This window comes from Lipotes vexillifer, unplaced genomic scaffold, assembly GCF_000442215.2.
Source record: "Lipotes vexillifer unplaced genomic scaffold, Lipotes_vexillifer_v1.1 scaffold498, whole genome shotgun sequence".
Classification (NCBI taxonomy): domain Eukaryota; kingdom Metazoa; phylum Chordata; class Mammalia; order Artiodactyla; family Lipotidae; genus Lipotes; species Lipotes vexillifer.
The window spans coordinates 1,004,753-1,019,403 of record NW_006793744.1 but is presented as its reverse complement, the minus strand read 5'-3'; the positions used below and the strand labels follow the sequence as shown (position 1 = coordinate 1,019,403).

Here is a 14,651-nt window from a genome sequence, read left to right as displayed (position 1 = left end):
CTCTTTCCCAGTTCTCTAGAAAACACATAATGTATCAAAATTTATAATTAAAATTTTCTAATAAGAATCAACGTCAACTTTCTCATATCCCAGATATACTAAGTTCTGATCAGAAACAGCCACCAGGTTTAATAATATAAAAACCTTAATCTGGACTGGATCTAATGTTAAAATCCAAACATGCAATAGATCTAAATAGGCTGGTGCTACCTTTCAAAGTGAGAGATACCTGTCTTTTAAAAAAAAAAAATCTGTTGAGCCATAAAATTTAAAACTGGAAGGGGACTTCCTTGGTGGTCCAGTGGTTAAGACTGTGCGCTCCCAATGCAGAGGGCACAGGTTCAATCCCTGGTCAGGGAACTAAGATCCCACATGCCGCTCGGCCAAAACAAACAAACAAAAAAACAAAACAAGAAAATTGGAAGGGACAACGGAAATCAACTAGTCTGACATTAAACTACAGGAGAAATGAGGTGCAGAGAGGTTAAAACAGCTTCTTATTAGAGACTCAGATGTTCCAAATCCACACCATAATGTCTCCATTATTAAATTCAATACAGAAAACACGAATCCATAAATTACTTGTTGAGTTGGAAGGCATTTAATGTTATCCAGTTCAATCACCATTTTAAACAAAGACTATCTCTACTATCCTAGGCACAAGGGTTTCTATTATATAAGGAAGTGTTAAATAAAAGAGGACTACTGTAGTTCCATTTCTTGATGATCCCAGGAACAGAGCTCTGTTGTTCTGGTTATCACTGTTTATTAATCTTACATAAGAGATAATCCATGACATAACATGAGATATGTGTAATATATGTAACAAATGATACAGAACTTTCCAAACTAAAGTAGCAAAAGACATGGTGCTGAGGTAAGTGTGTACCTTCAACTGTTTGCTCAAGGGTAATTATTCTCTGTATCTTCAAACCTTTAAACCACTAATTTAGACTCAATTAGTTACTAAAATCATTCACAATAAATAAGTAAATCATTCCAACAAAAAATAATTCTTAAAACTCTATGTTTTTGCTAATTGACTAAATTTGGGGAGTTTGCTCTGTTTTCTCTCAACAGCAGAAATCTAGGAATATGAATATGTGTAATGCAATGATCAAAACCCCATTAAAACAAAACTCAGATACCAAGTATACCTCACTCTTATAAGTTGATTTATTCATGATTTCTACTAGTATTGATTCTACAGTGTATTTGCTGGGCAGATTTCAGTATTTCTTGTTGTTAGGCTGAACTTAAGTATCATTTCTTCTAAATTTGCTCTAGAGATGGAAAAGTCAAGGGTAATAGTCATTTAAAGTTATCATTCAGTCATTTCTCCAGAGAGCTAACATAGCCCCAACTCCTAATATTTTTTCATAAGACCTATTTACTAAATTTTAAACATGAGAAAATCATGCTCATTCCAACTTATCTATGTATGTCTTCAAATAAGGGCACTTAAGGCTTCCCTGGTGGCGCAGTGGTTAAGAATCCGCCTGCCAATGCAGGAGACACGGGTTCGAGCCCTGCACTGGGAAGATCCCACATGTTGCGGAGCAACTAAGCCCATGCGCCACAACTACTGAGCCCGTGTGCCTAGAGCCCGTGCTCTGCAACAAGAGAAGCCACCACAATGAGAAGCCTGCACACCGCAACGAAGAGTAGCCCCCGCTCACCGCAAGTAGAGAAAGCCCACGCGCAGCAACAAAGACCCAATGTAGCCAAAAAGAAATAAATAAAAAAATTTATAAGAAACAAAACAAAACAAAAACAAGGGCACTTAAAACAACTACAACTTTCCAATAAATGCTCAACTAATCTGAGTATGGCAGAATGATTATCTTTTTCATATACTGATAACGCAGTTTGCGTTAAAAAAGTGTTTTACAAAGTCAATTCAAAGAGACATAAATTACTGCCATTATCATGAAACATTTTTGATTCCAATTTGAAGGATTAGGATGGATCTATAAGCAAGTGAAAGTGACTGGCATTTTCATGCTCATGCACAGCAGGTTGCAATGGCCAGCTGATTTCGATTATTGTATAATACTATTCTGATTAAGGGAGAAAGAATAAAACCAAACACCAGCTAAATAATTTCACTGAAAATACTTAAAATATCTTAATTGTAAAAGTTTTTCTTTTTATTCTATATTGACATTTAAATTTAGAAATTGGTGACTGGTGCAAAAATGATGTCACATTATGCAAAGTAAGCCTTATATCTTTAAGCACTCATAATTTTAAGCAATCAGTCAACCTTTTCAAATTCAAAGTTATCCCCTAGAGAATAATACCACAATGCTATGCAATGACTACGGAGATGCTGACATGTATGCTCCCTTTCTATATCTTTATTTTTCTGAACATAAGAATGAAAAACGAAAAAAAAATAATGTCAGTAGGTAGCCCACTCATTTTACAGCCTAGAGCAGAGGATATTATACTAGGTTATCCTAAATGCCTATTTCCAGGATCCATGTAACAAAGAATATATTTCAAAATACAGGTTTTTAAAAAAATATTTATTTATTTATTTGGCTGCGTCGGGTCTTAGCTGCAGCACACGGGCTCTTCTTTGCTGCGTGTGGGATCTTTAGTTGCAGCATGCAGGATCTTTAGTTGCAGCATGTGGGATCTAGTTCCCCGACCAGGGATCAAACCCAGGCCCCCCTGCATTGGGATCGCAGAGTCTTAACTACTGGACCACTAGGTAAGTCCCAAAATATAAGTTGTTTCTGACTGAAGTATTGGCTATTAGTATAATAAAAATATAGAATAGTATTATCTGCAAGATGGCTAAGGATTACAAAGGCATGGAGATATCTTTTTTATTTTGTGAAATTATAACGCAATATTAAAATTAAAATTCTTCATTGAACATCAACTATTACTACTTTAACTACAGCTCTGTTGAGAAAACGATCCATTTTCACGTCCAAATTTCCACATGATTTTACTTTCTTTCACTTGTGTGAAAATGAAAGAATACCTAAAAAATGTTATTATAGGCAAGAGCATTAAAAAAGGAAGCATTTTTCTTTATATTAAAAATAGACATATATACATGGGATGTGTGCAGAAAAGAGCTAACATAGTAGGTCTAACTACTTATCCTTAAAAAGACCAGCTTACAGAAGATTGGCCCTTGGCTGGCATCTGAGAACTTTAATTTTGGGGTGATTCCCTCCATTCCCAAAATGGTAAGACTTGCTCACTATGCCTAAACTGTTTATACAAACAATGTGGTTTACGCTTTTCTTCTGGGAGTCTGGAATCTGGGCACGTGCTCACAGAAGGTGCCTATGTGAGCAAGCAATCTCCAGTAAAGACTCTGGGCATTGAGGCTCTAATTACCTTCCCTCGTTAGCAACATTTCACATTTGTTGTCACAGCTCTGCTGGGGGAATTAAGCATGTCCTGTGTGACCGAACCGGGAAAAGATCCTTGCAAGCTTATGCCCAGTTTCCCTAGACTTCGCCTCAGGCATCCTTTGCCTTTGCTAACTGTGCTCGGTATACTTTTGCTGTAATAATCATAGCCTACAGTATGACTATAGACTGAGTCCTGTTAGTCCTCTTAGGAAATTACTGAATCTGAGGGTGGTCTTGGAGACCTCCTACACATCATGTGTAGTAAGAAAAATAAAAGTTTCATTTTCCTAATTGCTATGAAACAGGAAATATGTATTTATACAAATCAATACTGACCTATAAATTTTGTGGTTACCCCTAAAATAATTTAAATATGCATTCTTGACATAATTTTTGAGTTTTTATTTCAGTATTTTAAAACCAATTCTTAAGTAATAATCAGTGCAGTTATGCACATTGATCTATTTATATAGAGATGACTACTAAACAATTCTTAAATTATTTAAATTGAAGAGAAAAAGGATTATGCTTATAATCAGTGTTTTATCACGGAATTAAAGGGCTCAATCCTCATACTTTATTAATAAAGGCTCCACCCCAGCCATCTTTAAAAATAATGGGTTCCTTACCTTGAAATGCTCCTGCTTCAATAACCCCCTCTTTGGTACTTTCAAAGCCATGAGACGTGATTTGGGTTTCTGAGAGACCAAGTCCAGCTGGTAATGAATGCTTCAAATCCTTAGCAACATTTAAATAAAAGAGAAAATCTTGTAAAAAATCTCACATCACATAACATTTCAGCATAACTATGTCCTTTTAATCCACCTTAAACTGTTTTTTCTCTCTACTATGTAGTATTCCCTTATGCTGTCACAGTGTTCTGTAATGATGTATAATCAACAGCAAACTCAGTAAGATTTGCTATTAAGAGATACAGTGTATATCAAATACTTTCATCATTTTAGAACTAAGCATCAGGCAGATATTAAAATTCAATTTCAAATTTCTAATCCACTGATACGTCAGGAAAATCATTTTAAAGAGTAGAGTTAAGATTAAAAAGTCAAGTCTAACATTAGAAAACTCACTGATGTCTAATATAATCATGATGAGCCTGGCTAATGTTCAGTATAAACAAATCATTCATTTGCAAAATTAAACTTCCCTTTGATTTCCAGGTTAGCTAAGTAAACAGGGCTTCTCTCACCTCAGTCAGGGTGAGATAAAGGTTGAGGTAAAGAAAATTTCTTGTTATTTAGATTTCTATTAAACCAACCTATAATATAAATTATATTAGCCAACCTAACTGCAATTTAGCTTTTAATGGTAATAAATATAATATTTGACATTCAGTCTTATAGTAAAAGAAAAGAGAAAAAGCCACGAAACACAGATTTCCAATTAGAAGTCCTTTCTGTCCTCTGGCTTGGATATGAGGAATTACCCAATTTTCATAATCAGAGTCTATGAATGGATCCTACTGGTTTTTCACAACAATGACAAGTTAGCGATGCACTAAAAGATAAACGTCTTTGAGGTCCTTTCTTAATACTCTATTCCACCACATATAATGTACAGTTATCATTTGAAACTCCTGCAGCCTTCACACTGAACTCCCTATTCTGCTTACCCTGTTTTATTCTTCTCACAGCAGTTATCATTAAGTAGCTAGTGATAAATAAATATAATTTATTTATTATATTCAATAAATATTTGTTGGATGAATAAATGAATTTGTTGAATAAACTAAAGGACTTATGACAACACCATACAGATTAAGAAGTTGATACAGCAATAGGCTTATTTTAAAATTTAATTTAATGAGTATCTGCTTATTCTTACTATGTTAGACCTGCTGGGCAAAGAAAAAGATAACATAAGGTACAGTACTTGCCTCACCGGAGAGACAACATACACAAACATTAATACAAAAGTTGAACTTGGTGCCAAAGTAAAGACAATAAGTATCAGAGGAATTCACAATAGGGACTAAGTCCATGAAAATCGAATAGGAAAAGAGAAAGTACTGCTTGAGCTCTGGAACATAAAGGATTTATTGAATCAACATTTAATGAGCACCAAGTTATGACAGCCAGTCCTCTAGACACTACAGATAAGCACTGTAGGAAACAGATGGTCTCTGCCCATCAGACTCATGTGAGGTATAGGGGAAGGAGGAGATGGACAGTAAATAAATGTATCTCAGGTAATAAGAGGTGCTGTTAGTAAGTACAGTAGATCCTTGAAAAACACAGGTTTGAACTGCATCCCCTTATATGCTGATTTTTTTCAATAAATATGCTTGTACCACAGTACTACAAGATCCGAGGTGGTTGACTCCTCAGATGCCAAATCGTGGATAAGCAGGGCCAAAGGAAAAGTTACACAAAAATTTGCCTGTGGGGAGGGTGGGCACCCAACCCATTGTTCAAGGGTAATAAGTTGTAAGTGTGTTTGTTATTTTTTTAAGGCAGGATAAGAGGGATACAGAGTGACAGGCAAATGGTGCTACTTTAGATGGGATATTCAGGGAAGGTCTCTCTGAAGAGGTAAGATGTGGGCAGAATTCTGAACAAAATGAGGGAGTGAGCCATTTACATATGATCAGTTTGTCAATTTCTACAAAAAAAAGCCAGCTGGGATCTTGATAGAGACTGTGTTGAATCTGATCAATTTAGGGAGACTCCCATCTTAACAAATTAAGTCTTCTGATCCATGAGCATGAGATGTCCTTTAATTTATTTAGATCTTTTTTAACTTCTTTCCTCAATGTTCTATAGTTTTTAGGGTACAAGTTTTGTATATATTCCTGAGTATTTTCTTATTTTTGATGCTACTGTAAATGCAACTGTTTTCTTTTTTTTTTTTAATTTTATTTATTTACTTATTTATTTATTTATTTTGCGGTACGTGGGCCTCTCACTGTTGTGGCCTCTCCCGTCGCGGAGCACAGGCTCCAGACGCGCAGGCTCAGCGGCCACGGCTCACAGGCCCAGCCGCTCCGCGGCATGTGGGATCCTCCCGGACCGGGGCACGAACCCGTGTCCCCTGCATCGGCAGGTGGACTCTCAACCACTGCGCCACCAGGGAAGCCCTGCAACTGTTTTCTTAAATTTATTTTTGGATTATTTATTCCTAGAGTTTAGAAATAAAATTGAGCTTTGCATATTGCTCTTCTATCCTTCAACTATGCTGAACTTATTATTTTTAAAAGGTTTTTTTGTGTGTGGATTCCTCAGGATTTTCTATATACAAGGTTATGTTGTCTGCAAATAGAGATAGTTTTACCTCTTCCTTTCCAATCTGTATGACTTTTATGTGTATAGTTACTCTTTATATCTTATACATATTGTATCAACACTCTTTTATATTCAATATTTGATAAAAACATTTAAAAAAGTGGTAAAACCAATGTACACTTAACATCTAGAGTTTTTCACTAGCAAGACCAAAAAGATCAAAGGCAAACTTTCTGTTGGATAATCCAATGGAGATGATATGTCTACTCCAAATGAGAAAACTAATTAACATTAGTTTTACCAGGGACATTTCTTTGAATTGGCCTGTAAAAAAAAAAAAAAAGTACCCATTCCAATGATTTGTTATAAGCAAAGCTATGACATAATTAAAAAAAAAATTTAAGGATCTCACTGCTAATCATTATGAGGACAAAAACTAATAAACATAAAATAAAAGCACAATAACATAACAGTAAATACAAGTAAGCTGAAAGATTGATTCTTGCTTTCTTCACCCTAATTAGAGCTCCCCGTGAAATCACCTTTTGAATTTTGTATGGCAAACCTTAAAAATGTTTATCAACAGCAAAGACTCTAAAATCACTTTTTAAAGTTTGTGATAGTCTCATCAAGTATCAACTATTACTAGAAACATGAAAGACCTGGAAGGATAATTCAGATGGCCTCATTTGAATACTACTTTCCTATCAATATTTAGTGGCTACGTGATCCTGGGTAAGTACTTAAAAACGTTCTAGCTCCTGTTAGCTCAGCTGTAAAGAGAGGATCAAAATTACCCCACAGTACTACGACAATTAGACGAGATAATATGGGCGAGATACCCAGTACATATTTTTAGGCACTCAGTTAAGCTGGCCATCCGTCTCCCCTACTACAATCATCTTTACAACTAATTAGTGCTATCACTAATAATTACAATAGCAAACATTTCTCGAGCACTTACTATGTGCCAGGGATTGTTCTAAGCACTTTATGTACAGGCAGTCTTCACTCTGCATGACAGGGCAAGATCAAGACCATAAAAATGACCAAGCAAGTAGAAACCGTGCAAAGTGGTTAATGGGAAAAACTGATTATTCCATTATCTTCAAAAATTCTTGTCAAAACTTTAAAAAACTCTTTCCTTGCTTATGTTGTTAAGTTAGCCTTCACTAAGTTCTTCTGGCTCAGATCTAGAGTCTCTCAAACAGTGGCAGTGTCAACATGCCTGTGGGTCAGTTATTTCTTCCACAACTCCGTTTAGGTTTATTTTGCTTTTCGCCACACTGCGGGGCACATGGATCTTAGTTCCCCTACCAGGGATTAAACCCACGCCCCCTGCAGTGGAATTTCGAAGTCTTAACCACTGGACCGCCAGCCAGGGAAGTCCCATTTAGGTTTTGCTGGGGTATTTTTTTTAAAAAATAAATTTATTTATTTATTTTTGGCTGCGTTGGGTCTTCGCTGCTGTGTGCGGGCTTTCTCTAGTTGCAGTGAGCAGGGGCTACTTTTCATTGAGGTGCACGGGCTTTTCACTGTGGTGGTTTCTCTTGTTGCAGAGCATGGGCTCTAGGCGCACGGGCTTCAGTAGTTGTGGTTCGCTGGCTCTAGAGCACAGGCTCAGTAGTTGTGGCTCATGGGCTCTAGAGCACAGGCTCAGTAGTTGTGGTGAACGGGCTTAGCTGTTCCACGGCATGTGGGATCTTCCCAGACCAGGGCTCGAACCCGTGTCCCCTGCATTGGCAGGTGGATTCTTAACCACTGTGCCACCAGGGAAGCCCCCCCACCCCGTTTAGGTTTGGTTTGAATTTATGTTATCACTTTTCATTACTTTGCTGCACTTCTTTGTTTACCCATTCCCTTTTGATTATCCACTTCTGTAAAATGCCACATGGGTTTATGACCAGGAGATAAGGTGATAACAGAACCACATGATTTGCTGTCTGTGTATGAAATAAATAACAGATACAGTGACCAATCACCAAGAGACTTTGAAAGTGACGTGATTACTCAATAATCATGATATGCAACATCATTCACATGGTGATTTTTGAACTTAAGTGCTAGCAGTGAAGTTTATACTTTATACAACTACAGTTAATACACTGTGGTGACAGAAATCTGAGCTGTGTTGTTGGGGACAGATATTATTTAATTAAACCACAGTAACCAAAATTAATGCATTTTGGAACTATACAAAGCAAGAACTGCCTAATATTATCTCATTTAGTAGTACTATCACTACTATTTTATAGATGAGAAAACAGGAACACAGAAATAGAACTAAGCTTCAAGACACACTATTAACTGTAATGTATAGTAAATGTAAACAGACACAAGCAATTTGTTAGAGACTCAATTTATTTTAGCTAGTATGTTTTCTTAAAAAAATTCTTTAAAAATACCTTTTAAAAATCATTGCAGAATCTGCTCACTAGTTTAAACACACTAATGCAAATATATTCTCAACTTGTAATTTCCTACTGGTACAAAACAGATAACTTTCATTCCATTTCACTTATTTCCTAATGTCACGTAAAACCTCTTGTCACAGGACAACATCCTTTTCATCTGTGTATTGTTTTGGAGAGCACTTAGAATTAAAAAGAAAACACTCTTTACACTCAGTTTTATTTACTTCTTATTTTTAAACCAAATCTCTGAGTCTGTTCATTTTGCTGAATAAATGATCTTTACCTTCCCAGTTTATTTTTTAATATACTAATGTACTAAATCAATGGTTTCCAGTTTTAAATATTACTGATACTTCTATTCATATTTACATAAAACCAGATAATTTTTTATCTCTAAAAGACAAATACATCATTTACAAAATAAATAATGTCAAAGCACCAAGATATTTCTTAAACTCTGCGAGTTTGGTTATTAAGGTCAATTATTTATAGAGTGGTTTCCCTGGATATTGCTTTGCTCCAAGTCTTGACAGCTTTTTAGCTCTCCTTAAGGAAAAAAGTATCAAAGACATCTCTCAAAATATGAGGATGAAAAACCATAAACAACATACAAATGGCACAGAGGTCCAGGAGAGTTGTGTTTGCTGTATTCTTAGAACTTAACTGAAAGAACATTATTCATTTGAATCATCTGTCCTGTCACAAAATATTGTGTGAATTCCCAGAAAAGAGATATAGTAGTAGTAGTTGGGAAGAGGGGAGCGAGTAACAGGTTAGATAGGGAATTTGATGGATACCTCTCATTCCCTAAGTTTTTAAAAAGTTAAAGGATGCTTCTATCTTGTCATGCATGGCCTCTGGAAGAAACAACTTCTAGCTGTCTGAGGATATTACATTTCACTCAAACCTCTCCCAATGGTCTCCCAAGGGTCCTTTCCTTTACTCAACAAACAAAAGTTCTTCTAGAAAAAAACCTCGTGTCCTTTATGTAAAACAGCTGTAAAATCTGAAAAACACTAAGGCCTTCCTTTGCTTAAACTCTTACTAACAGAAGGAGCCTAACCAAAAGTGGTACAGATCCGTTCAGATTGTGAACAGAATTATCATTTTGATAGTGATCTGGCAGTTAAGTTGCTGCAACACAAAATGCTATGCGCTATGAGAGTGGAATGCGTGACTTGTAAGAAAACACTCAGTATTTTATGAGCTTGTTGACTGCTTTCTGTAAAATACACATTCTCTAAGTAATATAATTTAGCCTCATAGTTCACAAAAACTTTAAAATGTATCTTTACATAACCCTTAATCTTTTAGTGTCTCAGTTGTAAGGTTGTGCCTAGCTTAGTAACTTTTAAAATATATGTTACTGCATTTACTCCTATAGTTTCCAGAATATATTTGAGAGACAATGAGCCCATTTATAACCAACAACGTAAAATCCCTAATTTGCATTTTTATATTGCTCATATTCAACTCAACGTTTAAGACTTTGCAAAGTCATGTTTAACAACTGCACAATAAAATGTAATAAACCTGAAGTTAATTTTCTATTCAAGCTACTAGGATAATACTGGAGTATTTAACAGTTTTTAAAAATAAATCTTCAGGGCTTCCCTGGTGGCGCAGTGGTTGAGAGTCCGCCTGCCGATGCAGGGGGGACGCGGGTTCGTGCCCCGGTCCGGGAAGATCCCACATGCCGCAGAGCGGCTGGGCCCGTGAGCCGTGGCCGCTGAGCCTGCACGTCCGGAGCCTGTGCTCCGCAACGGGAGAGGCCTCAACAGTGAGAGGCCCGCGTACCGCAAAAAAAAAAAAAATAAATAAATCTTCAAACAATTAAAATAAAATATAACGCTTTTGGCAAAAAAGTTTCATGTATAGTTTAAGTTCTTTTCAGAGGATACAAGATAATACTTGTAGTTACAGCTTCCATAAAGCTGTGAAGGGATGCTCATTTTCAACCAAAATAACTTGCTTCCATTTGCATATTTTAACAGAGGTAAGAATAAGAATGAGGTTAAAAATGTAACTTTATAATTTAGCATACTAATCTACTTTTGAACTGAAGTTAGTGCAAAATTAACTTAAAGAACACCAAATGTTCAGCAAATTTGCTTTAAAATACACATGCTTTGGGGATTCCCTGGTGGCGCAGTGGTTAAGAATCCCATCTGTCAATGCGGGGGACACGGGTTTGAGTCCTGGTCCGGGAAGATCCCACATGCCGCGGAGCAACTAAGCCCGTGCGCCACAACTACTGAGCCTGCGCTCTAGACCCTGCGTGCTACAACTACTGAGCCCGCGTGTCACAACTACTGAAGCCTGTGTGCCTAGAGCCCATGCTCCACAACAAGAGAAGCCACTGCAATGAGAAGCCCGCCCACCGCAATGAAGAGTAACCCCCACTCGCTGCAACTAAAAGAAAGCCCGTGTGCAGCAATGAGGACCCAACGCAGCCAAAAATAAAATTAATTAATTAATTAAAAAAATACACATGCTCAATAAGATGCACAACACTACAGTATATAAGTAGAACTAGAGATTTTAAGCTCGGTGCTTTGTGACCACCTAGAGGGGTGGGATAGGGAGGGTGGGAGGGAGACACAAGAGGGAGGAGATATGGGGATATATGTATAGCTGGTTCACTTTGTTATAAAGCAGAAACTAACACACCACTGTAAAGCAATTATACTCCAATAACGATGTTAAAAAAAAGAACTAGAGATTTATTAATGAATTCTCCCCTTTTACTCAGAGAGAGGAGGAGAAATCTTTTAAAAAGGAGGAATTCGCAAAGCATGCATTGTAACCACCAACAATCTGTAAGGATTCTCCAAGTATTCCACAAACTACATGAACTCTCTTCTCCCTAGTTTTCTTACACTATATTTTCCCAGTTTTCCTCCTATTTGCATCTTTAAAAATGGCTTGGTGTTCTTTCCTGCCTCTAGTTTCCCTATAAGAGCAAACTCCGAAGTCTCACTTCCCTTCTTCCCATGGTGACCTGAACAATCTGTCTCCCTTGTCTCTAGTCTTGTCAGCCCTGAAATTCATTCTTTGTACAGTAGGCGGAGACAACTTTCTAAAATGCGAATGTGATGAGGCACTCACTTCAGTGTTTACTCATTTTAGTGGTCCTCCATTGCTTTTTAGGTAAAGTCCAAACTCCTCCACACGGTTTTGAGGTTTTACAGGACCTCGTCCCTACTTACTCTCCAACCTCATTTCTCACACATCTGCCCCCACGTTACCCACTCCAACAATAGTGAATTTTCAATTCTATGGTCTCCCAACTTTTTCAGGTCTTTCTAGTTTCCTCTGATGGGACCATTCTTTACTCTTCTTCATTGGGTGGGCTCATCCTTTAGATTCAGCTTGGATAGCACTTCCTCAGGTAATCCTTCCATACTTGTTGGTACCCGTTATCAGCCCATGCTATACTGGGCTTAGCATATCACTTCTCACACAGCATTGACATTATTTGTCTACATTCTCTCTCCTGAAGACGGTAAGCTCCCTAAGACCATCTATTTTGTTCCTCTTTGGTACTCCTAGTATTTAGCAGATATAATACTAATACTTCATTTAATTTTCTCAACTTAAACACCTTATCTCATTCTTCAAAATGGATAAAACCTTCCATAGCATCCACATAATTTTAAAAGAAACAAATTGAAAATTTTATGTTAAATATTCTATAAACTTTGGTAATTTAAAACCCCCTTTTGTTGTTTTAACAGTTAGCTGCTTATAAGGAGTATCTGCCAGAAGCAAAGCTGTTATTCAACAGACCTCCACATTCCTAATTCTGCTGTAAACATATTGCAACATCCTTAACCTCCTCACGGTGGCCTCTCTGACACTCTACAATTATCTTGAGTCAAAGTGGACTATTCTCCAACATTGTTTATCAAGCAGGTAGAGGGAGGGTCAGCATTTTCTCAGCTCTCCACTTCCTAACTACCAGTTCTCAAACTTTGGTTTGGATAAGAATCACCTGAGAAAACTACTAAAAATGCAGGTTCTTCTTAGCTGCCTGTTCTAATTCTGGTTAAGCTGAAGTGTGGAGCCCAGGAGTCAGAATTTCAAACAAGTAAGTGAGGTGACTCTGATGTAGGTAACCCTCTGTCTACACTCTGAGGAACTCTGCTGTAGTGTGCAGTGCTGACTCCCACCTCACTGCCCTTGCGGGCCGCCCCACCTACCGACCCTCCATCACCCACCTTCTTTCCGGTCAGCCCCCTCAATAATGAGGGCTTTGGCATATCCAGGTCTTCTGCTCTATGCCCAACTTTTACCATTATCCTGGGTGTTCCCAATGTTTTGGGCATGCTTTCAGGGAATGACTCTATGTTCAGTTTGCAATTACTTCCAAAGTGATATGTAAGGTGTCTAAGCTGAGTTTTACAGCTCATCAAAAACATACTCTACTAATGGCACGATATGTAGTCTGTTGCTTTATTTTTTTTTAATACAAACTGTGAAATACTTAAAATGAAATAAAATCTATTGCATGAGCCTGCCTACCTATGTTGATGCAGAATGATGGGTTGTAGTAATAACCATCTGTAAAGATGTATGATTTCTTCCCCCTCAATATGCTTGTAGGAAGCCTAAGGTTGGTAGTTTCATTCAGATTTGGTGATCTGTAGCTGGACAAGAGGCCAAGAGTGTGACGGCAGATAAAAGATATATTCAACCAATACAGTACATCCCAACCTACACTTTAGTCTCAGATTTCATTAACTTCTTCATCTCTAATGCCTTTCACCTTTCACGCCCAATTCTACTTAAGCAACTGGAACTCCCATGGCCACTCTTTGGATCTTGTCACTGCTCAGGAAGCAACACTTCTGGAATCTTAAATCTAATAACTTATTTTATGATCACAATCTCCTCCCATATCTGTTACTCCAGTTGATCAAGACAGCAAATCTCCTGACTTACCTACTTTCTTCATTTTATCAACACACACACACACACACACACACACACACACACACACACACACACACACACAATCTCAATCTCATTTCTCTCTCTCTCTCTCTCCAGTTCCCTCTCATTCACTCAACAAACATTTAACAAGAACTTAGAGCATCACTATCTTCTGGCAGTTTACTGTCTATTCTCTTGGTTCCACCCCAACCCCTGCATCTTAGACTAAAGTCTAGATTCTAAGTAGTACTGAAGTTAAGATGTACCAATTTGCATCAAGGAAATGCTGAACTCATTCAAAGACTATCACTATGGAAACGTTTGTATATAACTACATTCAAAACAATTTCTCCTAAATAGTAAAACACTTATCCACGATAGCATTTGTTTATAAAGGTGCAATCTAAAAATTATAATTAAGATACATATGGCTTAGGCTTTTCATTAAAAAATTATACTTATTCACAATTTTCAACAGGAATATGAATCCAGAGTTAATTTAATAGATGTATATATAATAAACATATATTTTAAAACTTAATTTGTGGTAATAGTACTAAGAATATATTCTATACTTAAAAAAAGTAAATATTAAAATGAATTTAGATTTGCATGGATTAAACAACCCCTGAAAAACATTTGCCATACCTTTAAAAGGATCTAAGATATACATCTGGTAAAAA

At 37.0% G+C, this 14,651-nt stretch overlaps 1 protein-coding gene across 5 annotated transcripts in view; it reads right to left on the bottom strand.

Moving 5' to 3' along the window:
* Positions 1–14,651, bottom strand: part of ARFIP1 (ARF interacting protein 1) — a 136,529-nt gene that overhangs the window by 66,163 nt on the left and 55,715 nt on the right. For all 5 annotated transcript variants that reach the window (XM_007466711.1, XM_007466712.1, XM_007466710.1 and 2 more), the window contains exon 3: positions 4,010–4,118. In XM_007466711.1, coding sequence (XP_007466773.1) covers positions 4,010–4,118 — 109 coding nt within the window. The remainder of the gene's footprint in view (positions 1–4,009; positions 4,119–14,651) is intronic.